The sequence below is a fragment of the Bombus flavifrons genome, chromosome 12 (genome assembly GCF_040668555.2).
Source record: "Bombus flavifrons isolate JBK064 chromosome 12, iyBomFlav1_principal, whole genome shotgun sequence".
Lineage (NCBI taxonomy): Eukaryota > Metazoa > Arthropoda > Insecta > Hymenoptera > Apidae > Bombus > Bombus flavifrons.
Window position 1 is genome coordinate 11,907,546 of NC_138453.1, and position 25,769 is coordinate 11,933,314.

The window sequence follows — 25,769 nt, forward strand, 5'->3', positions numbered from 1 at the left end:
GTAACTAAATTTTTTCTTGAGAAGATAATAGAAAATCGCTAAAGACGGAAATTCCCCGTTTTTCCTGTATATCCTACAGATTCCCGCTGACGTTTTTACAGGTTGACACCTGGCTGGAATCGTCGCTGAGAATGCGTGAAATGGCAGCATGCGCCATTCACAGACCAGATTGCTTCGGATACCTGAGCAAGCAGCAAGAACACGCCAGAAAAACGTCGTCACCAACCGGTTGGTCCAGGCGATATTGCGTACTAAAGGACGCTGCATTGTATTTCTACGACGACGCTAATGCGGAGAAGGCGTTCGGTGTCGCCTGCCTGCATGGGTTCAGGGTGCATAGCAGCGCGCCCACTTCCGGTGGCAGGAAACACGCGTTCGAGCTGCAACCACCGGACCCCACGCAGAGAAGTTACATCTTCGCCACCGAATCAGAAATGGACAAGAAACGGTAACCCGTTTAATCTCCTTTATCGATTCTATCGTATTCTTTTGAACGATTGTTTCGTTAAGTCGAAGAATTTGCTGTACGCAATTTATGCCAGCGATTATGAAAGTGGCCTACGTCATATATTTTCGTTTCGAGATATCATTGGCGTTTGACGCATGAACTAAATTCCGTTTAACGTCGCATCAACCGACTCGATCCAATGGTTCGATTTCTGTTACTTCGCAAACATGGTTTTAGATTATTGTAACGTGAACAGGCGGTTGAAATTCTTTCCACTTTTATCCGCTTCATTTTTATAATCACCGACACGTTCGTGGTAATTATTTACAAGGAGACGTGCCACATCGATGTCGATGGTCTTGAATTATGGTGCGAAGGTCACGTATTTATTAACATTTGGAAATAATTATCCAATCTCCTTCGTAATCAATGAGAATCGATTTGGAGTTAGACGAATTTTATTTCAAAGAGGCAACTACGTTTATTTGCAGGTGGCTCGCGGCGCTCGAATATTCGATCGATCGATGGATAAAGATTGGTTGACAAAGGCCGACCTACCGTACAAAGAAGCAAAGAAGTCGAAGCAGCGAAGATCCTCTGAGATGTCCTTCGCCTCTTCCTGTTTCCGGTTCCTAACGAACATTGTCGAAAATCACAAATTCATCTATCACCGTCGCCATTATCGTCTCGATTCTCGTTCGCAAATTCATCGCGTGGATCATGTCGCAAATACTCTTCAAATTCGCGATTCTTCAGAAATTTCATTAGCGTTATTTACTATCACTTAAAAAGCTTCGTATCTCTCTCTTTCTCTCTCTCTCTCGCTCGCTCTATTTTTCGAAATCATCGATGAAGATCCATCGATTTGTTTTCACTAGTTCAGTCGACTAATTAACTAGGATTAACGATAATATTCTTTGAAATCTGCCATATTTTTTGCTATTAGAGATATTACCGTCTAATTGCAAATTTTTTCAAACGTAAGCCAATGTCTAATTGCTGTTTAATCGCTAACTGTCGAACAATATCAGATTACACGAAACTTTGTCAAGAATTCATTGTCAGGCGCCTCTTGACGATTTCAATTTTCTACAAACGTTCTGTAAGTTATCCGTTATCTTATAAATTTCAGTGATACTACTCCGAGCTTTGCCACACTCTTCTAGCTGTTTGTGCTATTTCTGATTCTCACGAATTTCGTCGATCTCGTTGTTTCCAACTGATACCGATGCTCGATTCACTTCGCCAGTTTCTTAGTGTCATAAACACCATTTTGTAATAATTGCTGGTTGTCAGTGGCAGTGTATTTATCGAAAGTTAACATAGCGCAATCGATACTTGAAACACTGTTTCTCAAGGTGTTACATTTAAAATAGTTAATATTACGCTATTCGTTTTATTCGAGCTGTAAAGGATGTTTGCGTTGTACGATCCGTATACCGTTCAAAGTGATCGAAAGAATCGTCAGTTCAAACGAGTTTGATTAATCGTTAAAGTGTTCAGTAACAAAAGAATCTCGATCGAATGGATTTTCTTCGTTCCTGAAAAAGAATCGTAAATTGTTAATTAATTGAACAGTATATTTCTAGAGTCATGTCAAATGTATATAAACACGAAGTTTCTCTTCAAGTAACGCGTATAAGCTATAAGATACAATTAGATTTCATTTCTTTAGACATTTATATTATATTTCTGATAGATGTTTATTTAAAAGAATAAAAGAAGCAACAACTCACTTTCAATGTCATTAAGATAATTAAGATGATCCAGCGTAGTTCCTGCAACTAGTATCACGAACGATCATGAAACGAATAAAACAAATCAGTTTCGGAATCCCTTTCATTTTCCTACAATATACGACGCACAATTTTTACCGTTTGTATAATCGTTACTTTTTCAATAATAATTCACTAAGAATATATTAAAGACTTGAAAAATATCGTAAGAAAGTTAGAGAACAGTAGCTCTTATCGTGCAAAAATAAGGCTTGAGAAATACTGTTTCAAGTAAATAGTCTCAGTATCGAGTCAGACAAATTTTCACGCAGTGAAACTCCATTTATTCGAATCGCTAGTGGATATTCAAGTCGATTCGTTGAAATTGCTATTTGGACAAACTGCGGAAGCATAATATACGAATGAAAGGGAGCAAAAAATATTATATGAAATTTAGAGTAAACGCTTCGTTACACAGTTGTGAACAAATATTGAATGCAACGTATAACAATGGATTTTGTAACACAGAATATGAAAGGTCGGTCGTATTTATTAAAAACGCTTAAAAGAATTAATTTTCCATTTCGGAATATGGTAGTGATACGGAATTTACTATCATCGATGTATTCCGATAAATGGAGTTCTGCCGTAAGTACTCGTAATCTTCGTGATTCAGGACTCGTGCTCGTGATTTAGCAGATTTTTGTATTGTTAAAATCAGCTTTTGGATTCCGTTTTTATATATACAAACGTTGCATACTTTACCGATACACAGGAATTGAAATCACACACGATAAGCATGGAACACTCGCAGAAAAAGAAAAGGACATGCAAAGGAACGAAAGAATCGTTTATTCACCGATTGTGTCTTGTATTAATTAGAACGATTCCAACCGATTTTTCTCTTACAGAATTAGAATTCGATTTTTAGCTTTTAAGAGGATTTAAACTGTCGTCCACCGCGTTACACACGAATTTCCATTGAGAACTGCTCACGAAAGCTCGAACAACATAGAATCGAAACATCCTCGCGAGAAAATATACCCAATGTCCAGCATTGACCAGCAAACACTTGGACGTTGTCGTAACGTTTATTAAACGCAACATACGCTACCACGACGAACGATAACGAAAGACAGCTGGAAATATGTACAGAATCAGTTTGTTCCGTCGTTCGAGCTGTACTTGTTTTATAAATTTAAGTAAGCATATTTATGTCTACAGACTCGAGCGAAAAATATCGTTTAACGCGTAAGAATTGTGAAATGTTAGCAGCATTCGTCGATCACAGTCAGATAAATAAGATGCAATTGAACGAATGAAATTTTTATTCGCAACGGATAAAACCTTTGTTCGAGCGATAATCGTTTGCTCGCGTGACTGGTCGAAAAGAGTCACTCGAATAATTATTGGCATTATAAAAATCATAAAGTTTCGAGAGAGTAATATCAAAGGCTTACTTATCCGACTGATCTTCAAACGTACCAAAAGGCCAAAAAAAAAAAAAAAAAGAAAAAATGGCAAGGAAAAAATCAAAAGTGTGCCGTCGCAAAAGTTTTCCATAAGCGTGGAAAACTTGTTGGCCGAGTGAATGCTTTCTTGCGCGTGCTTGTTGCGTGAGCATACGAACGATTCGACAACTACATCGCACGCCCTCGTGCGTACGTGGAATTGCCGCCATCGCATCGCTATTCTTACCGCTAATATTTTTATCGATATCGGGAAACCACGCGAATCGTGAACACAAACGGAGGAGCAAAGAATGATTTCCTTCGAAACAGCGAAGAGCGAAAAATAATTTCGAGCAACGAGAACGAAGAGTATTTCGAACGAAGAAACGAAGAACGATCGAGTTGATCGCGACAGAAATCGATAATAGCGGGCTCCGAGGGCTGGAGAACGGAAGAGGAACAAGGAGGAACGAAGGACAAGTCGAAGAGTCGTGATTCGTTTATGGCGTCGAGAGTAAGGCGAGAGAAGCCAGCAAAAATTGAACGACAGACCGCTCAAAAAATGCACAGATAATAAAATAGGAGGTTTAATACAATTGTAGAATGAAGTGCGTCAATTATTTACCTGTCACCCTTCGAGCTGGTTTGAAGGACGTTGGTTTTATCGCTGTTTAGATGATGCAGTGTTTTTTTCATGGTAGGAGAATCCTCTTACCGCCGAGAAAGCCGGACAGCGGTCGCTTTGCTTGACCAATGGACAATCTTTCGTTGGTGTATGGCCAAATAATTTCCAGAAACATTTGCTACCGTACCACGTTTGTCGTTTCACTTTTGGATTCACATTTCAGTTACGTTCGTACTTGACAATGAGTTGGTAAGTTATTCGTGTAGAATTTTTACGTTTTTTCTGGTCTACTGAAAGAATGGTTGACTTTAGGTATATTCTGTCGGTAGAGGTGTACTGTTTGGGTTGTTAGTAGATGTATGTGTCTATAATTGATCGGAGTATGAATAAATATGACGACAATTACGATGTCTTCGTCGTTGACGAAGTAATTGTAGAGTATATTCCGTACGTGATTTGATTAAATGTTGAATGATATTAGAGAATGAGTCATGTAATTGGAACTGGTTGTGAAAGAAGAAGAAGAAGAAACAAGGCTTAGAATTTTCGATTTATTAAACTTGACAGATTTTTTTTTAGCTGATGGAAGCTTCGGGATTTTGTTACTTTGGCGTATTCAAACAGAAAGTAATTTTACAAAGTTGCTTGATCCGTATAATACGAATATATCCAAATATATGATTCACTCTGTATATTAGAGAACTCTTTGCAAAGTAAAAAGAAACAGCGCACAAATTCAAATTTGTCAATTTATCGAAGAAACATACGATATCGGTTAAGGTTTAGAAAATTCGCAAATACGTGAAAAAAAATAAAGATATTAGCGATTACGTGATAATATATCTTGCGTAAAAGATAGCATTTCTTCGTTTCTATCAAAATCAAATCACAACATTTTTGATTCTAAGTTAACTGATTCGTTTGTTGACATTTTTTAAGCTTTAAGAATAAGAATTTTTATAAAGCGTGTGACGAAAGAAAAGATTGCGTAATATTATTGTAATAAAGTAGAATCAGTGTGATTGTAAAAGTACAAAGGGTCAAATGTAACCGTGTCCGTCTTTCTAGTGCCAAAACTAAAATTAATTAATTGAACCAACCGAGATTGTAATAAATGTCGTTGAGAGAAAATTATATATATGCATTTCTTCATTACATTTATAATACAATAACGTTTAATAATAACGCCACGTTTCTATCTCTATATTTATTAATAATTCCAATTAGACATTTTTCAAAATTCTCATTATAAAGAAGATCAGTATCCAAAGGAATATTTTCAACGTCTTTTTTGCATACTTTCTCTGATAAATTAAATTACTTTTATCCTTAAATAAAAATAAAGCAGTTTCGATTCAAACGTCAATGATACTTCGGCATTAGGTTTTCAGATAAAATAAATACGTAAATACTTCGTAGAAATAAAATCAATCGTACAACATATTATCTGATAAATTGCTTTCAGACGCCATGTCGTGGCGAGATTCGAAAGCTGTAAGAACTTTCTACCTGGACGGTCGCTAAGATTGGTCAATTGATGTTACGAAAACGCAAAGTAGATTTCCTTTAAGCAAAATGTTTAAAACATGCGCTTCTTCTCGTCGATAATGTTTTATCTATCAACGTTCTGTCTTCGTGTATTTCAAAATAGCTTTATACAAACATATCGATATCTTTTTCTTTTAAGATCTTATGTTTGATAAAGATGCTATATAAAAATAATAATCAGGAAAGTAACATGTATTTTTATAATTTTTCTGCAGTCATTAACGAAGAGAAAATTAATCTTTGTTTCAATGAGAAAAGATGCTCGGTAAGTGGCAAAGAAATTTTTCGAACAGTGAAATATTTAAAAACCGATAATCGACGGCGGAATTTTTTTTAATACAAAGTAGTACGTGTAATATCAGCTTTATTTCCCTGTCCACTCACTAACTATCTGTCGGTAGATATAAATCACCTGTACAAATACCTCGATTATATCTTAATCGATTAACACAGTCTGGCTGGAATATTCACCCATTATGTATTACATATTTTTCCTTTTAATTTAAATGACTTGTCCTATTTTCTATAAAATGCGTTTCTAAACGAACTACGTGTCATCGTATATTACACATACTATAAGACCCTATCGTTCACCTTTCTATCAATTTTATCGCTAGTACAAACGAAAGAACGATAGCTTAAATTGAAAACGGAACAAAAAGTGTATTTTCCCTCGAATATAGAATTATAATAAAAAGCTCTACCAGTAAAATAACAAATAAACGTTAAAGAGGTATAGGATAAATTTAATTCCAATTCAATGCGATTCTGCAATGTCAATGGTAGTTTTTGGCAGCTATGTTCCCATGGTTTCGAATTGATAATAATTACCTAGCCGCTATTTCCAAGTATTCGTGAAACTAACTCCCAATATCGAGACGTATAATTTCGCAATAGAATTCGAAAGGCTTCAAAGATTATTAGTTGGTTTTCGAACTCCAAGCGTAATCCTATACCGATACGTTACGCTATACCCATGATATTACCTATTAATTCCTATAAATGGTAATTATTGTTAAATTATTGACGTTCACACCGTATAATTTACATTAATTTTAGATTTGAGACTTTCGCCGCGTTTATCGCTTTAGAACGAGGAAATGCCTAATAATGTCTATGCCACGACTATCAAAGGGTAATTGCAATGTGCTAGCCTTCTACGCAGATAAGTAACCGCCGGAAAAGTCCTAAGGATACCGAGGCACTATACGCGCTATAATTTTTGTACAGCTTTTCAAGCGACCAGTGATACAAAGAGCATCGTCGTATAGAGAATAGAATGTTAATTTGACGCATGTACAATTGAAAATGAAGTATTCCAGTTGTTTGTCAATGATTTTGTACGCTGTTTGCATCGCGCGCTCTTTTTAGTAAATCATCGTTCGACCGTTAAGACTGCGTTGACTTTAGAACTTTACGTCGAGGAATTTACACATATTTCCGCGTCTCGCACTTTCTATTCCTCGTTTTATTTTCTAAATCTTACGTTCTCTACCTCGTATCTAATACCTACAATTCGATACCGATATCTCACATCCAATATTCCCTGCCCCTTATCACTGCTCCATTCCTCGCAATCAGCACCCTTTATCCTGTGTCTCGCATCTCGTCATCCACGTCCTAGTTCAATAATCCCACTCTCTAAACTAATGAAATAAAATGGTTAAAAGGTATCTCTATGACCCTATAGACTTAAAAGTCTAAAAAATTTCTAAAAATTATTCACAATGTTTGCAACACGGTGATCCAAATCGGTATATAGGTCGTACAAAGGATCGGTGGATAAGGTAAGTTTATAGGTAAGTTAAGAACAAGAACAAATAAAGTTCTCGGAAAAAATTTCAGGCTTCGGATCAGGAAAATATAACCGGCAAACTGGAAAAATGTTTAGCACGAATTCCTCGGCAACCGGCGGGAATTATTCGTTCAAAATCAGGGATTTGTATGGGGAGAATGTAACGTGTAAGGTGGTGGCATGAGAGATCCTTTGGTGAAACGGCTCTTCCGATACGACGTTGTTTCGATAAATTTATCGGCATATAGACTGGATGTAAAACGAATTTGAGTTTGCCGAGGGCCCGGTACACGGTTTATCCGCGGTTGAACCGGTGGTATCCGTTTGATAGCAGATAGCAGGCCGAACGACGCTGGTATGTTCTCATTACGCGTCGTGTAGGTATGCGGCGACCAGTTCGTGTTCTCCATGCTTCGAGATCCGTGCGCGGTGCGAGACCACGTTTCCTCTCCTTCTGCTGACGCGCGGTCTTTCTTCATCGTCTCCTTCTTGCCCTCTTTATCCTTTTCTACGGTGCTCCTTGGATCAGGATTCAGGCTCCGTTCACACCGACCACGTGGTTGGTCGGGTATGATTTACAGATTCGATCTTCTTGCGTTACATTTTCCCTATCCTTGATCCACGCTTTCGTTTTTCACGAAACTCGAGATATTCCCAGTAGCTTATGCTCCTCGTGGAACCATTTCTCTGTCATTCGTTCGAACGTTCGTTTGTCCCCGACCAGTGTGAAAATCTCATTCGATTTCTTTCTTCTGTTCGTCCCTTCCCGCCCCCCCTTCTCTCGACGAGTTTGTTCCTTTTGCATAAGTTATTCGCCGGTTTTCTTCGTCTCATTTGAAGCTTCTTCGGAACGATAAAGAGAAGACGGGAGCGAAAAGCAACCGTGACGTCCGAATTTTTGGAAAGATGCGAATACGGAGGTCCTCGACCCTGGCATTTCTGCCGGCTTATTTTTAATTCGTTCCCGGTCGAGTTTGTCCTTTTGAGATTCCTTTAACAGGCACGTATTTATCTTAAAGTTTCGCGAGAAGTCTCTCGCTCCTCTTTTTAATCTGCCCGCTTCCTTTTAGTTTTGCGAGGCCATCCGTTTCTTCCTCCGGTTCCCGTGTCGCGTTCTTTTCTTTTCTTTCGGGTTCCATTGAGAGAAACTGCGGATCCGCAGAACGCTTATAGCGTTATTTTACCATTCTATGACCGCCCCAGAATTCTCCTCTTCCTCTTAGTTACACCGTTTTATATCTCCTACTTTCCTTTACCTTGTTCGTTTCAGTGTTCTCTCGATTAATGTACGTTACAGTGCCATTTGCGATCTTTTCGTTCGGTGAATTATCGCTCTTACGTTATATCGTTCTTTCGAATTTTGCATCGTTAGGTACTTTCTTAAGAAGAACAATGATTATTATTACTACACTGTTTGCTTCCCATTTTATACATTGAATCTTAATTATCTTTATCCGTTGCTTTTCAGTATTTTTCTTCGTATTTTATAACCCGAAACGAACATACACCCAGCAACAACACACGCCTTAATATCATGGTCAAAGGAATATTAATTTCCACTCTGCTGGGTATACACTTCACCACGGTTTTTCGTTTCCCTTGAAGTTTATTTGGACTAAAATATAAGTACGTTCGCAAACCAATCATTACTATACTGCTTAAATTTTACGATATTGCTTCCTTAATTACGTCGCCGTCATCTTTTTGTTGCCTACAGTGCGTCTTTAATCTTCATCTTGTTCCCCAATCTTCGTCATCTTCTTGAACGCTCCTCGAATGGAAATACCAAGGCAAAAAGTATGCATATACTTTAGGGAGACTTCATTTGGCAGGGATGCGTTTTTACTCTTTGTACAGTTTCTTCCTGCCCCGTTTCTCTATCCTTCTTCTCCTGGCAATTCCTTCTTACCTGTCGTGTTTTTCTATCATTTCTGCGCGATACGACTAAAGCTTCGTTCATAATATATTTCTCGCAATATCGGATACTGATTCTCTCGACGAAAGAAGAAGCACCAGCGACGCAAAACCATTTTCCATAATTTTTTTAATTAAACTCGCTGCTGTCCGATTATTCGCAAGAACGTAATAAGCCCTTTATTCCGAAAACGACCACGTACCATGGCACATCGATCACAGACACTGTAATTAAAGCTGTCTACGAGTAACATAACTCTATCTGATCGCGCATCAAAACTCCATACATTAACGATAACACCGTACCTGGACTTTCATACATAATGACTCGCGATTATCGTTTCACGCTCGTATTTCCATTTATTCATCGAGCGGATGCAATTTCTACGCAACTGGAGCGGAAATAGGGGCAGTTACTCGACTAGAATCGATTCGCATCTGAAAATTTGCGAACAAGCACGCGTTACGCATGGGGCGCGTGCACATCGAGCGCGCTAGTCGCAAATGAAGCGGTACCGTAAGCACACGCTCGCCGGCAACACACGCACCGCGTGCAATGTGAACGCCCTCGCCGGTAACCACCAACTTTTGTTCACGTTCGATGCATCAAAATTCGAAGCATGGTATTCCGTGTTTTAAGGTAGATCCACACGCGACATTGTTATCTCCCTCCAAATAAGGTACCGTGCAAAAGTGTTTAAGCTTCGTTTCGATATCGGCACTGTACAGAATGCGACCAAACGATACGAACAAGTGGATACAGGGCGATTCTTTATGGAAAAATAAGAAGAAGAATAACGTTCGTATAATGTTTCATTTTTGAGAAAATCGAGATTGAAAATCTGTTTTCGAGCATACTCGAACGTGTATAATTCTGGACTCGACGGCAGCAAAAATAATCGGCAGGACGTTGTTCTACGTGCGAGAAAAAGTCGAAAATGTGGAATAAAATTCGTTCGGAGAACGCTTTGTCTCCGAGGAAAATAAACTTGAAAATTCGTCACACACTCGTACCAGGCTGATCTTTGACTTTAATGGAAAAACTTTTCTCTCTAGCATCTTTTCCCGGTATTCGCCATTTACGAGAAAAACGCTGGGTACCAGAGATCACCGAAGAACACCCTGTATACGTATTTTTTAACACCACTCGATGAACAGAGATACAGAAGTTACATTTAGTTTTCAGATTGTCAACGTTTCTTGGGAGTACAATTTTGTTAATTATTCGGAGATGTAGCACTTTCTAACTTTTATCGACGCTATAAGACCTTCAAATTGAAACGAATCTTTTCTAGAGTTACTGAACGAGATCCATAACAGGTAACGGTTTAATAAACCGTGAACAAAGGAAATCCGTCCATAACTTCCACGAAAGCTTTGACAGGACCGATTCGTCGCGGATTTCCTCTCCATGTTTCCCTTAAATTCTTCAATTAGATCAAATTCGATGAAATCTTGGTGGAAATTCAGCCAACAGAGTCGGACTGCTCGTCGTTTCTCTTCCTCTTGGAAGCAAGGAGTCGCTCGCCCAGTCTTCTTCCAACTTCCAGCACGGTGGTGATCTTGATAACTTCCCGGCGTGGATGTGATGGTGGTGATGGTGATGGTGATGGTGGTGGTGGTGGTGGTGGTGGTGGTGGTGGTGAGATAGCGTCGGTGGTAGTGGCTGCATGTGGTCGGGGGCGGAAAGAGGAGAGGGAACTAGTTCAGTGAACAAAACGACGGGAGAGGCAGTTGCACGCTGTAGCAACGCCTCGCGTGCTGTCGCCTTGCCTAAAAGCTTGTACGGATCGAGTCCTCTGACCCCCCGAAACCTACCATTCGCGTTTTAATCGGTGCGTGGCTTTCTCGCACTCTCTGATGACTTACGATGTGCGAAGCGGAGCCAAAAATTCTTCTCGTACGATTTTAACGAGAATTTGGTGCAACTGCGTCTTGTCCTTTACACCGCGTTCTATGATTTTGCATGCGGTAACAGTAGATTGTTTTGTTCCTCGGGAACAGAGTATCGAGGTTCGGACTATTGGTTTTAAAAATTATTACTGTTTAAAATTATTACAACTGTTATACTTCGGTCTAGAATCGAGAAGACGATGATTCTTCGCACCCGAGGGATTTAGCGTGTAAAGTACAAACGAATATATCGGCACTGAAACCATCGAGCTGTTAAACGTTTAAATGCAAATTTAAATTCTAATACGAAACTGTTCTGTAACTTTATCGTTAGCGTCCATCCTCGTTCTCACACGTGAGATCACGTACAACGTTGTATTTTGCATTTGAGTACCGCGAGCCACTCCGATATTTAAATGTAAAATACCTGTCGTCGGAGACCCATTTTTTTTCTCACGTAAAGGAACCATGTTGACCTTCTCCCTAGCATCTGAGCCTTTTAGGGAAAAGGCTCGTCACCGCATACCGTTACCGTAGCCTCCTCCAGTAATTCGTCAATGTTTCGTCACAACGAACCCTTTAGCGTTTTGCATTTACAACTCATTACTCTTCACGTAAATTGCTCAAATTTGTAAGAAATCTAATAACAATGATCTCTGACATATTTTTAGAAAAGAATCGGTATTTTCAGAAAGAATATATCAATAGATCGTTTTTTAAATAAATTTCATCGACTTAAATTATTCGAAACTGGTCTTAAAGATTACTGTAAGAAAATCAGAGACAATTTACGCCGTTAATTACCATATATCCTGCCATGCTTGCTTAATCAGATTTTAATTCGATCTCGGGCTACCTCGCGAGTACAAAAGCAATGGAATATGCGAAGAAAAAACTTGTCAAAAGCGTCCATGGAGGTTCTTTGTCGGTGCATTGAGCAATATAGGAGGCCAGTAAAAAGATCGACTACATTATCTCTCCGAGATGCTGCATAAAAACGTTCCTCCGCAGCTGATTCGTCCACATTGGCAGGTACCTGCAGCGTTTACACGACGCTACACCCGACAGCGTGTCGCCGGCTCGTGAATACAAATGCACCTGCAGGTAGACGTTGACCTACGCACAATAGCGCACGAAAGACGGAAAAATTCATAGCCTCTTACGGTGAAAAATAGCCACGATCGATGATCGACGACAGCTTCTGCCTCGATCGTCTTTTTCGACGAGCTTGGATCCGATGCTCGACGCTTCTTTGTTACGCGCAGGGTTAAGCTCCGAAACGTCGAGTTTGATTCTCCCGAACTACCGCATCAACGATTCCTTCTTACTTAGGAGGTTTATCTCTGTCTAAAGAAATATGAGTAAATTTTGTCTGCATTTATTTTTATTATTGCAAATTCTTTCGTATTTAATAAAAAGCGAGTTCGAACAAGTCGTACTTCTATTCCGACTGCAAAGAACATCGATCGAACGATAGCAGTGGCGATGAGAAATCGGTTTTTATGGACGACAGTACGTTTTCTCGTGACGCGGAACAGAAATTCACGGGACATTAAAATAGTGGATGAACGTCGATGGATCATCAATGGGAGGTTTGTTCCGGCGTTGCTGCGGAGAAAACGATCTGATCGCGCTGCGAGCCGATGGATGCTCGGCGAGAAGGCCGATATTCGAGAAATTTGTCTTAATATTCATGCCAGGAGGTCGTCTCGATCGCCGATCTATCGATCGACCGTTCGAACCTCGTCTATAAGCCACCGGCGAATGCTCGCGTTCGCCAGCCGATTTCGTGACCGATTTTTACCAAAGAGTAGAAAGCAAGGTGAATAGGGAAACCCAATAATAGCCGGAATACGAACCGTATCGAGTTGACCGCTGCATAAATAACGCTGGAACCGTGTCCGATTGGAAATTCTCCTTGCGTAACGAGTAAAATGAATATTTTAACCGGATAATCTTGGACATTACGGATATTTAGCGAGATTGCAGTAGCTGTCTTGCTATTCCATGAATATATCGACCAGTACCTCTGCTTTTTCGCTAGAAACGTCTTATTTTAAGCAATACTCGTTCCGATATACCGCTTCGTTTCCCTTTTTTTATTTATCGTTCGATTATTTCGTCGAAACGTACAGAAGGTAAAATGTAGCAGCTACGTCAGCAGTGCTACATACGTAAGCAATGGAATAGACGCGACACGTGTGTCGGTAGCAGCGAACGCGTAAACTATATTCCACCTCCTATTGCCGTAAAAATCGTCTCTCGCGGAAGGACACAGCCAGGAAGCGTTCGGTTGCAAAGCGACTGGACTCGGAAGGAATCCGGAGCAGTTGCTCGTGGCCACCGCGAGGAGACGAAGGTAAGCCAAACCGAAACGGAGAAACGGGTCTCGGCTCGGTCTGACGAACGCGCGAATCTCCGCAGTTTTTCGTAATTCCAATAGCTGGATTCCTGCGAGTTCGATGTTGCTCCGCGAGGAAGCGTGGCGTGGCGATCGTGGCGCGAGCAAATCCCTCTGGATCGCACGGACGAACAATTACGCCGGTTGTTCTAGGCAAGTGGAGCGAAATCCACGATCCATGAACTAGAACCAGCCTCGTTCTTCCGAGACACTCGATTGGATCGGTTCGCCGGTGTAAAACCGGCTGGGCGTCGGCGGCGGCGGCTGCTGCCAGCAGAAAAGAGACGGAAAGAAAGAAAAAGAACCGCGTGCTCTGCCCACGAGGGAGAGGGATGGACTGGATGTCGACTGGCCCGGGAAGAAGAAGCAAGAGAAGAGAAGAAGTAAGGAGAAGGATCGAGGCTCGATCTCTCTGAGTGCCTCTGGCCGCTGGTCTCTCCCCTTCCCGCCCACCATCGACCGATCTCCTTCTTCAGTGCCGGCGCCGTACGAGTTTCCTACAGGTGGACTTACAACCTGCCCCACGATTTTTTACCTTCCGTTACCCGTTCGCCCGAACTTCGCGTTTCGAACGCGTTTCTACCTTCATCTTTGTTTCTAGTAAATAATGCTTCGACCGGCTGTTACCTCCTCCTGGAATTCGACTTTCCTCTTATGTACAGGTGCTTGAGATCTAAGACGGACAAGGAGTCTTCGAGTTGTTGCACGGTCCATTGACTTTCGGAAGGATCGATCAGGTATGTAAATGCACGTAAATGAACGGGTTCTTTTGGCAAATTGGTAATAGTCCGGTGGCGAAGATGCAACGTGTTTGCGCGCTGCATTTCGAAGGAGGATTCGAGATGGACGTTTATACCGGCTCCGTAGATAGAGAATATAGGATTCGAAGGAGATGGATATGTTTATCGATCAGGGGGGCACCGAACCTTGGTATTACGCACCTGTTCCTCATACCATGTCTCTACCTAAACCTCCTGCGTTCAACCTGCGCGGCACCGCGTCGTAGGCACTGGTAGATAGGATACCCGTGGATCTCCCTCCCTCGTTCCTGGTCCCCTTTGCTCTGCGTCTCTGTTAGCGATGGCTTTGACGCGGAGTGGAGTTTTCCAGTTGGAACAAACGTTGCTGGAACGTCGATCGTACCCGTGCGGGGTAGAAAATAAGGGCAGAAAGGCTTGATCTTGCGACGACCGGAGAAATGTTTGCGTCGACGTCGAGGTTCACTGATCGAAGAACGGGTGAATGAATTTGTAATAGAAAAGTATATTGAAATACTCAATGCTATAAGTACAAGTATAACGCATAAGTTTACGCCGATTCGGATCCTTACTCTCTTAGCGTTACTAGACAATGGAACGATAAGGGGCACGTTTATATATTTATAGCAAAAGGACATTACCAAAATAAGTGGAGCTTATAGCTTCGGCTAGAGGCTACAGGGAACGTAAATAGAAATCTGCTTATTAATTCTTTCGTTCCTAGACCTTGCAACCCAAAACATAATGTAGTAGTAGCAAGTAAGTGCAGTAGTAGTAATAGTAGTCTCCAGGTCACGGATACGCATAAATAAAGCTGTAGAGTTTTTCTTGAAGTAGTTCGATAGTTTGAAACATCGTATCGGTACGTATAGCTAGGTATGAACGATCGTCCGTGGGATTTTCCAGCGCTGCAAGAAGAATTATTTCATAGGGTGTCCTCGGACGATCAATAATATCGTCGATGTTTCAAGGGTCTGGACGGAGGTGCGGCTTATCGATAAATATTCGCAATATCGTATCGACGATATATACCGACCCTTCTAGTCGAGAAACTTGAAATACCGACGGTATATATCGGTATAGTTTAAGGGAAGCCTCAAATCGTTTATCAAACGGAGACGTGCCTTCTCAATCCGTCGAATGTCTATGGAGCGACTGAACGAGTAACACGGAAGAACGTTCGCATGAAAAAGTACCTTTAAATACGTTTCTTCTATCGTTGAATAGCCAGCAATCTAATCTAAAGTCATTTCATGAATTTTGCATCGCGCTTCAAATAGAATTATCTCGCATTATAGTTTCGAAATAGCGCAAACCTTACGGACGATTACATATTCGACAATTTAGTCAATCGTTATCTTCGATGTTCCCTTTGATTATCTGATTTTATCGTAACGCATTAACGATGTCTCGTTGCAGCGAGCCGTAAGCGTTAATACGACCACTGTTGTCTCGTTTCTTCGATCTCCTGTTAAACTTCTACGTCTCTCTGACTCCTATTTGCATGTATAATTTAAATTTTCATGCAAATTAAATTCGATCCGTACATAGACTATGCAAATACATTCTCGCGTGTCCATGCACGTTGGAGTAAAATTACTCCCGTATTTCTGCTGCCGCGCTTCCTTCTCGTTTGAATTGATCCGAACGTTAACGTCACCCCGAACACGCTACAATTGCCGAAACTTTCGGATTTCCATATCGGATTAAAATTACGCCCAATTCTACGATACGATTAACCTGTTCGACCCATTATCGTGTACGTACAGGTGGACAAAAATTTTCTTCGAATAAACAAAGTTCTCCGCGCTCCCTAACTCCAAAGTTCCCTACGCGGCAGCTGGACAATTGTTCGAGCAGGATGCTGAACGCGGAAGGGTCTCGGTCCCATTGCTAGGGCCTGCTCCAGGTTCTGCTGCGTCTCGGTTGGACTCCCATTGGCCGGTTCCATCGGACTCTGTCGCACCGTCGTCGGCCAGAAGCGAGGCAGTCGGAGCACAGCATCCAGCAGCAGCGCTACTAGCGGCAGCCGAACGGAAAGACTCCCAGGCAAGTCGTGGTCTGTTACCTGTGTGTCCGCGTGCGTGTGGACCATGCGTGTGCCTCGGCTGCGTGGGTGTGCGCCGAGGTAGCCTACCTGGCGGCGTCCAACACGCAGTAAACCGCGCGCTCCTTCGTGTCTACGATCGAGAAACGTAGGTACGGTGCTACGTCCGCGACGATTACGCGGTTGTCTTCCTTTTCCTTACGTTCCTTTTTTTTTCTCTCTCTCTCTCTTACTCTCTCTCTCTCTTTATCTATCTATCTATCTCCCTCTCCGATCGCGACTTCGCGGTGATCCAAGCTTCCGGAAGAGGAGAAGCGATCCACGATCGAGCGGTATCGAGGAGGTTGGAGGAGGTGCGCGGCGAGTGTGCGAGTTTCGTGGCCGAAATCGTGTGCCCCTACCAACTTGATTGTACGATTCACAGTGTGTCGCTAGTGCGGATCCGTGTATGTGTGCTTACGTGGGTGCTCGCGGATGGTTTCACGATAAAGCAGCCGAGGAACGAACAGCAGAATCGTTGGTGGCAGCGACTCGATGTAGCCGATCCTGGTATCGCGACGAATGCTCCCGCCAGCGATCGCTGCACAGGATCACACGTCTCGGGCGGAGATGCGACGGTGGACCGATATCGGCGGAGAGTAAACGCGAGATCGAGAAGCGTTCTCGACGGCCGACGTTTCCCTGGTGAGCCCCTTTCTAGGATCGTATAGGCGTCGAACATTTAGATCGATACGGAGGTAAAGAGGGAACAAGGTGGTCCGCGCTCGTTGCATTCTTCTGGGCATTGGCGATTCCAACATGGCCGCTAGGACTAGCCGTGACCGCTGGGTCCGCGGAAGCCATGTTGGCAGGTGTGCTCGGCTCGAGATAACCAGTTCACGTTCGTGGAACGCACGCGGCTGGCTAAACGGGAGCGGGTTCCACGCATTATCGCACAATTGTCTGGGAAACGCGATACGCGATAAAGTCGTGTTCTTTTGATTCATTAGACGAGCAATTAGTTACGACCTTAGGTCGAAACCGCGCTTCGTTTTACGCTGTTAAATAGCGTTGTTCGTTGAATTTATCGCGAACGAGACCCGTTGCTCGGGGGATTCCGCTTTTCTTATCGCTCGATCGCTTTATTCATGTAGAATCGTGAGTAAGGTCCGATGGAAGAACGCTTTTTCAACAGAGATGTTTAAATAGAGTTTAGTTCGTAGGATGATAGTAAGCGAATTTCTTCACCGTACGGAACGTATCGTATAAAGGATCTTGTCAATTAACGATCGATTACGATAACGGAGCAAAATATCACGAGGAAACGATATCTCTCGGACTGTGAATTCAATTCGTATCGATGTTTAATGGAAGTCACAGACGAATAGCAAGATGGCGGATATGTTTAACGTGGTTTACACTTAACCTTGTCACGTGGATTCCTCGGCTTAATTTCAAAAGATCGATTATCGATGATGATTTTCGCACAAGTCGCTGATGTATTCGGCATTCGTAGATTCGTTCTCGTCGATCCGCTCTTCCTTCTTTTTTTTTTTTTTTTATCGCACGATAAACTACAAATCATAGGAAGTTCGGAGAAACAAACGTTACGAGCGTAGCCAAAGTCCTTGAATCGCATTTCCATGGCATTTCGTAATCGGAGTATACGTTACCATTTTGCAACGGTGTGAAAGTCGCTTTACAACTTCTTGCTTCGAAGTAGCAGTATTGTTTATCTAGAATTTTGTTCTTTTCTCAGAAGTCTAAATCATTTGTTTCGGGGTAAATGCCGTACATGGTAAAAGCTTTATCTTATCACGAAGGTAGAGCGGAAACGAAAATATATGGTTTTATCGGTTGTCGTGAAAGGTAGCGTTACATATATTTCCCGATTTTATTACTTTAATTCGGTTCGGCTTTTCGAACGAATAAAAATAAATAGTAGCTGAGAAGCGTCGTCTTCAAGAACAAGTATCCAGTAATTCAATACCAATGGAAGGTTTACGCGTCGATTATCGATTAAATCTTCCCTTTGCCAGAAAGTTATCCGAACGAACGTCTCGTTTCTCGCTTGCATCTACCCAGTCTCTCGATTTATGACAACACCGTCGCGGTACGAAAAATATATGCGTCGTAACGATTTACATTGGCAGATCGGAAATAATATTTTACCCAAAGCTGGAATAATAACTTTAACGTAATAAAAGCCACGCGATGAAGAACTATCCGAACGGTGGAACTTGCATTTGTAAATTACGTTTTCTATTTCCACTGCTTCCACACATCCTATATTTCCAGTTATCGGGTATCTTTTTCGCGCGGAGGTGAAATTCAGCCCAATTTGCATGTAAATTCCCCTTGTACCCTCCGAGAAAACCTATACGATACGATATCTTTTGTACGATTACCGACGACAACAAGCGGGGCATCGATCAGCAGCGAAGTTGATTGAAATTGCAGGTGTCATCGGTATGCCGACGGACATCGTGGCGTCGTCGGCCTCGGCCTCGGCTACGGTCTCGGAGGAGACGAGCAGAGGTCGGGACCTGGGCCTTGGGCCGTCACCAAGGACGGCACCGACTTCAGCGGGCGCATCGTCCTCAGGATCAGCGGCACAGTCGACTTCCAGGGGCTTCGACCCGTCTAGCGCCCTGGCTGCCTATCATCACCATCGACATGGCTTGGTAGCCGGCTTGGGTCACCATCATCACCGCGAATCGTCCGCGTTCGTGCCCGTGGTGCCTTCGAGGCTGCATTTGGCGCCCTATCCGGCCGACCTGCACCCTCACTTAACCGGGCCACCACCTTCCTCGTCGAACGCGTCGAATCCGGATCACGAGGTCGGCGCAGAGTCGTCTGTCGCGAGAAAATCCTCGTCCAGTTACGAGATTATGGCTATGATGGCGGACAAGAGGAAGGAATTAGCCGCGAGGGCTCTTCTGCTTCCTCCGCCGCCTCTTCTCGAACCACCGCCCGGTTACCCGGTATTCGCAGGTCCCTTCCCGGGTGGTTCGGCGGCGCTCTATCCGCCCGGTGGACCCTTGGCGCATCAACATTTGGATAGGAGGCTCTTAAGGGCGCCGGGAAGGGCGTCCAGGCCTAAGAAACAGTTTATCTGTAAATTCTGTAATCGACAGTTTACAAAGTCGTACAATTTGTTGATTCACGAACGGACGCACACGGACGAGCGGCCGTACTCGTGCGATATCTGCGGCAAAGCGTTCAGGAGGCAGGATCACCTTCGAGATCATAGGTAATTTCGTTTTTTATTATCAAATCTGTGAAATTGTGCGGAGGCGAGAATTCGGTTCGATGTCACGAGCCAGGCTACGCTGGGAACTGCAACGCCTCTGCTATCTCGCAGTTGCACGAATGCGTCGTTATCAGACTAAACTAAACCCGGCCCTATGTACATTGCAGGTATATTCACAGCAAGGAGAAGCCGTTCAAGTGCGGCGAGTGCGGCAAAGGTTTCTGCCAAAGCCGTACCCTAGCCGTGCACAAAATCCTTCACATGGAAGAATCTCCTCACAAATGCCCGGTCTGCGCTCGAAGCTTCAACCAACGCAGCAACCTGAAAACCCACCTCCTCACTCACACGGATCACAAACCTTACGAGTGTACCTCGTGCGGTAAGGTGTTTCGCAGAAACTGCGACCTGAGGAGGCACGCGTTGACGCACGCGGTAGGCGACGTGCCTCCCGAAGCGTTGGAGGAGGCTCTCAGGGACGACGACAGCCCGGAAGAGGACTGCCAGGATGCCGGCTCGTCGTCGTCCGCGTCTACGACCAACTCCTCCTTGCCAGCTTCCGCCACGAACGCTTCCTATCCCTCTCAAAGCTCGTCCGGACCGCCGCAACCGCCTCCAGCGCCAGCATCCTCGTCCACCCTTCCTCAGAGACCTCATCTCCAGATCAGAAGAGACCTGCTTCCGGCCGTGAAGCCGTCCTCCACGGTAACCAGCAGCGCAACTGGCGGACACTCTGTCACACAGAATCCTCCTGGTGCGCTCCCACCCCCACCGCCATTGATTCTGACCTCGTACAGACGAAGAATCGGATCACCCGGACCGTCGAGGGTGCTGCTGGAGCTGCAGGAACGCGAGAGGGAACGAGAACGAGAGATGGAACAGAGTAGAGAAAGAGAACGCGACAGAGAACGAGAGGAAGAGGTGTCACGACCACCCAGGGCACCCACCCCTCAGCCGCCACCTCCACCCAGACCCGCCCCAGCCAGGCAGGGGTTCACTATAGCGGATATAATGCGTCGGTAGAAGGGACAATGTCGCGACGGAGAATACCAAATGATCGTCTGCTGTGAAATTGGATTTCGATGAAGGGGACTAATTGGTGCAAACGAATGAAATCGTCATGGACGTCGTTCGGATATGATCCGAGTGATGGAGTATTTTGTAAGCAGTACATTTGTATCTGGATGGTAGAGAGTACGGCGGAAGAGGATGTTACGTGTTAGAACTTTTACATGGGTGGTCCAAGTGGCGTAGGCTCGTATGTCGATAATTTAATTTCGTTTCGGGTGATCGCGGTGATTTTATCACGATACGTGGAGCGAGTATATTCCGTGGAATGTTCCGACAGATATCAGGTTACTATCGTAACGTTTCTTACACGTGGATTTCCACCGATGCTGGTTGATACGGAAACTAGACGTCAAAAGGCGTTTTTTCTAAAAAGACGGAAAAACGTCGTCCTTGAAAAAATACTACGAGACTTAGGAGCGAGCTTACGTCAATTTGGATTCCCAGCCTTTGTGTAGTATAAAAGGATGAAACACGCCGAATGACGAAGATCGTTTTACAACGGTGGAAATATCGTCACGACAATCGAATGGTATTGTTTTTCCGATTTGATCGATAATTGCAAAACCATTGCTACAGACTGTGGTATTTTTTAGTTCATTAAACGAACGATGTATAAATTGTATGATCTTTTTCTATTACAAAATTAAATGGACATTATATTACCTTAATTGTTAAACGTTAAATGTTAAGTATTCGATATCTTTTTCTTAGGAGAAAGATTAGTTCGTAGATAATATAATAATAATTAGACGCAACGTTAATTATATATTACTGTTACGAAGAGCGTTTATAAAAAGAGCATTTATAATTGTTGTACATATGAAAATATTAGAAAAAGATTGGAAATTTATCGAGTGATTGATCTTTAATTCAACGATCAACTATAAAGAAATTGCAAAGAAACTGTTTTATATGAATTTTCAATCGCTGTGGAAAAATGGCAATATCTGTTTTTCGAAACGTGATCGAGAAGCGATTACAACGAATCGTGGCAATATTTTTACCGTTCTTCGATACGATTTTATGTCGCGTTGGCAATTGAAAGAAGTTTTTATCCCTAGTTATATACATATATGGCTGTATTTTTATATTCGATAAGGGAGAAGAAAAGGAAGAAACAAAGAAACCTTAAGAAAAGTACAACGTGGAGAGGTTGGAAGCGTTAACATTGACAAAATTTTATCATATTGGTGCATTGAGAGGACGTTTGTACATACAACTACGAAGTCTAGTTAATCTTGCAACAACTAATCGTATTTTATACGCTGCGAATGTAAATTTCGTACTTTTTCTATCGGTCATATCGGATGAATATTCTGCCAACTATTCGCCGAGTCGTAGAAAAATTTATTCGATCGATATCGACGTTTCTTACGATTACGATATCGATTTTCAACGACAAAAAATGTGCCTTATTTTGTATCGTACAAAGGACGATGAGACGCAACGGTGTAGTTGAGAATTCTTTCGATTCCCCTCGGCACGTTTTCCGAAAAATCTCTAACGCTTTTTCCATCGACGTTTCATCCGCATATTTATCCATATTTCAGTAACGTTGGGAAATTTTCTAGAAGAAGAAAAATTCAAAATCGACGATAGTACGAGCCTTCGAGTACACCCGTTCAGAAAAAAGAAGCGATGTTCTCATGACTTCCATGATACTTGCCAGCTCCGCGAAGAGCAGAAAAGAAGAAAAAGAAAAAGAACTTGAAAGATTCTCGATAAAGAAGATGCCGTAAACGAAGATCGAAACGGGAGGATTGTAAAACGCCTTCATTGTCTGCAACGACTCGAGGAGGGGATAATGCAAATTTTTCGGCCACAGGAAGAACCTGTGCCACCGTTGCCACGGGTGACAGGTGCAATAGGGTGTCGAAGCTACTTGGTTTAGGTGGTACCTGCTCTCTTCTAAAAATATTCCTGACCCTAGACCGCCCCCCCCCCTTTTTTTCTTCTATTCTACCGGTGGAGAGCATCATTAAGGGTCCTTTTGTGACCGAGGATGCACCGTCTAACCGCAACGATGATCTCCCCTTCGGTTTTACTACTGGTCGAAACGCGTTTCTTTTCTAGAAGAAACGTCTGTGGAATTTATTCGTCGAGCTCGCTTCTTCCTTCGGCGTTTAACGCTGCCCGTTGTTCAGCTCTTCGAGTCGAACCGTATTTCACCGAGAACGATGCCATCTTTGCAGTTTTTAACTTGCCACTTGTTTATCGATTGGATAAACAAGAAAATTGTGCGATAGAACGGGAATGGCACTGATTTGAACTTCGCAATGGATAGTGTACCTTTTTTTTTTTTTTTTTAAAGAAGTTGTTCGTTTTAATTATTAGGTGGACGAATTTGAAAGAAGATGGCGTTAAAAATATTTCTTTGAAAAGACTCGGAGTATTATTTTATTGGATTATTTATCCTACGAAAAAGCCTGAAAATGTCTCGACATTTACTTAACGATACTCCTGCCGCATTGTACGATCGTTGAGAATCGCACGATTCTCGAGGAATCGTTGAAAATCTGAAGAAGCAGCTCGTCGAGAAGTGGAAGACAATTATACGAACCGTACGAAACGAAATATCTTTACGAGAACGAAATGAAAGCCATTATACAACGTTGTAATTTTTATTTCGAAGTACACGTTAAAGTAGGAATGAAATTCCTAGGCCTATGTGTATAAGCGCGAAAGTGATGGGAAAGGAAAGAATGCGTTTGTGTATGAGTGTGCGAGAGAAAGCGAGAGGGAGAAAGTGCGAAACAAAAGAATTAAAATATTTTGTACTATTTTTTAATATACCTACTGTATAGTGATATATGGAAATGTACAATGTACTATGTACAACGAGCTCTGTTCCGCCGAATGAACTAGAAATTCGCGGATGGTTTAAGTCTCCTGTTATTTTCTACGTTATTAATTTACGCCATGCACGAGCATCTATATTTTTAGATTTATACGAGAGTTAAGTAAGTTTGTAAATTATATTAAGAAAAACGAAATAAAAGATATTAAAAACATTCGCTCGCATATCCTTCTTCGCGGTGTTTGAGGATCTTCTGAATTTGAACGACATAAGAAACATTGGTAGATAGGTGAACGAGTAAATATTCCACAGAAAAGCAGTATTCTATACTGTAATTTTTATCGACGTTGTAAAGATTAAATGCGTATCCATTCATCCATTCATGACCGGCTGAAGATATTTTACCGACCGTTAGTAAATTCTATCGAAGAGAATAAACTGGATCTAATTTAAGAACTTTATTACCATCGATCAATTTTTGATCAACCGAAGCTACTTGACCGACTGCTGGTACACCTTATACGATCTTTTATTAAAAAAAAAACATTAACTACACAGGCCTATCGTAGAGAAGATATAACAGATAAGTTGCTATACTTTAGCAACTTGGGTGATTACAGAAAATATATCGAAACCTTTGATCTTTTGCGCGATCGGTATTTCGCTAGAAGACGATAAGTAAGTCTACTCTGTTCCTCGTCTCTTCTTTAATCCCTAACATCTTGCGCGTAGATAATACAAAGATAGCTTCTTATATCGGATGTAGGTTATGCAACGTACGCTCGCCTTACCGACCGTAGTCCATCTTGGTATATCTCGTTTGTTTCTCTTACCTTCGGTGTACCCTACGTCTAAAAATTCGTGCGTCTAACATAAATGCGGTAAGCCATAAAAGTATGATCTGCCAACTCCGCCGTATTGTTACACAAGCGTGCGACTCCGATAGAAAATCTCAGCGTGTAACCGAAAGTACGATAAAAGATGCATACGTGTCACGCTTCTAAGAAATTCCATCTGAACTCTTTCGAAAGAAGGACTTAAATTCTCTTGAAGAAGCAAATACAGCTGTACGCAGCGGAATATCTACGTCTTCGCGTCACTCGTACGCATCACTCGTACGCATCACTCGACAACGCAAGAATCAACGACGAACAAAGCATAGAAATATACCGTGAAAATTCGAAACGAAGGAAAAACCAAAGAGTATACGAGAAGGGAACCAAGCTTTCATCCGTGCGTTTCACGAGAAATCATGTTGGATCGCGAAAGCTGCGTCGTTGTAAATCTACGTAACTTCTACGAGACTGTCTAACCACTCTGATAATTCTAGCACCAATGGCTGGAAAAAATAATGCAGCGCAATTAAGAAATGGTTAAAACTGCGCTCGATAGCGATGACCGTGGGCGCGTAGCAAAAAGCATACGTCGAGACGAAGCTTGGCAAACGCAACTCGGTTTTACGAGCGGTCGGCTTTATAGCGCGCGAGGTCACTAAAAATCGACAAACAATCTATTCTGTGCGTCGGCACGTCGTTCTACGGCGCGTGATAAGTCTTGCATCGTTGGCCGGGTCTGTAGATTCCCCTCTTTCTCTCTCTTCCTTTCTCTCTCTCTCGCTTTCTTTTTCTTGCCCCGTGACACATGGCGGTGAGTTCCTGTGAAAATTTCGGCATCGCTCAAAAGCTGAAGTCAAACATGGGCGTGTTTCACGAGGTGTCTCGGTAAATCCGGTAAAGCGGCGAAGGCAAATCCCTCTTCTGTCAGCGGCGCGCGCGACGAGCTAAATGCACGGCAATATACACTACCGTCCGCACGTCTCGCGCCGCGCGTTTTATGGTTCGCGGCGAAGATTGAACGGCTCGTTCCCGAAACGCCGTAAACCCACATCTGAAACCTGGGGATGGAGATTACACGGGGTGCGAGTACTCGATCGCCTCTCTCAATGTGTATCTTTGTTCTCGGGCCTTGCGTAACGCAATTTTTGCATCGAAGGGGTTAGGTTTCACTTACAGGCGTAGACCAAAGTGATTTTCGTTGACGCGAAAGAAATCTTTCTACGTCCTCCGTTTCCGAGAAC

General features: G+C 42.6%; 3 protein-coding genes across 10 annotated transcripts in view; 2 read left to right on the plus strand and 1 right to left on the minus strand.

Annotated features, from left to right (window-relative positions):
• Positions 1 to 5,373, plus strand: part of LOC138185626 (uncharacterized) — a 58,101-nt gene extending 52,728 nt beyond the window's left edge. For all 4 annotated transcript variants that reach the window (XM_069124712.1, XM_069124710.1, XM_069124713.1 and 1 more), the window contains 2 exons: positions 102 to 448; positions 940 to 5,373. In XM_069124712.1, coding sequence (XP_068980813.1) covers positions 102 to 448; positions 940 to 991 — 399 coding nt within the window. In that variant the 3' untranslated portion in view covers positions 992 to 5,373. The remainder of the gene's footprint in view (positions 1 to 101; positions 449 to 939) is intronic.
• LOC138185637 (potassium voltage-gated channel protein Shaw) overlaps positions 1 to 25,769 on the minus strand; it is a 134,855-nt gene that overhangs the window by 68,231 nt on the left and 40,855 nt on the right. The window lies entirely within an intron of this gene.
• On the plus strand, positions 13,742 to 23,906 carry LOC138185420 (protein bowel). Of its 5 annotated transcripts, none has more exons than XM_069124340.1 (5): positions 13,742 to 14,293; positions 14,392 to 14,527; positions 16,318 to 16,597; positions 19,035 to 19,827; positions 19,995 to 23,906. In XM_069124340.1, the coding sequence occupies exons 4-5, from the start codon at positions 19,046 to 19,048 to the stop codon at positions 20,845 to 20,847; spliced, it is 1,635 nt and encodes a 544-aa protein (XP_068980441.1). In that variant the 5' UTR covers positions 13,742 to 14,293; positions 14,392 to 14,527; positions 16,318 to 16,597; positions 19,035 to 19,045; the 3' UTR covers positions 20,848 to 23,906. The 5 variants fall into 5 exon arrangements, with proteins under 5 accessions (XP_068980441.1, XP_068980442.1, XP_068980440.1 ...); XM_069124341.1 differs by having other exon boundaries at positions 14,453 to 14,527; XM_069124339.1 differs by lacking the exons at positions 13,742 to 14,293; positions 14,392 to 14,527; positions 16,318 to 16,597 and adding an exon at positions 16,604 to 17,279.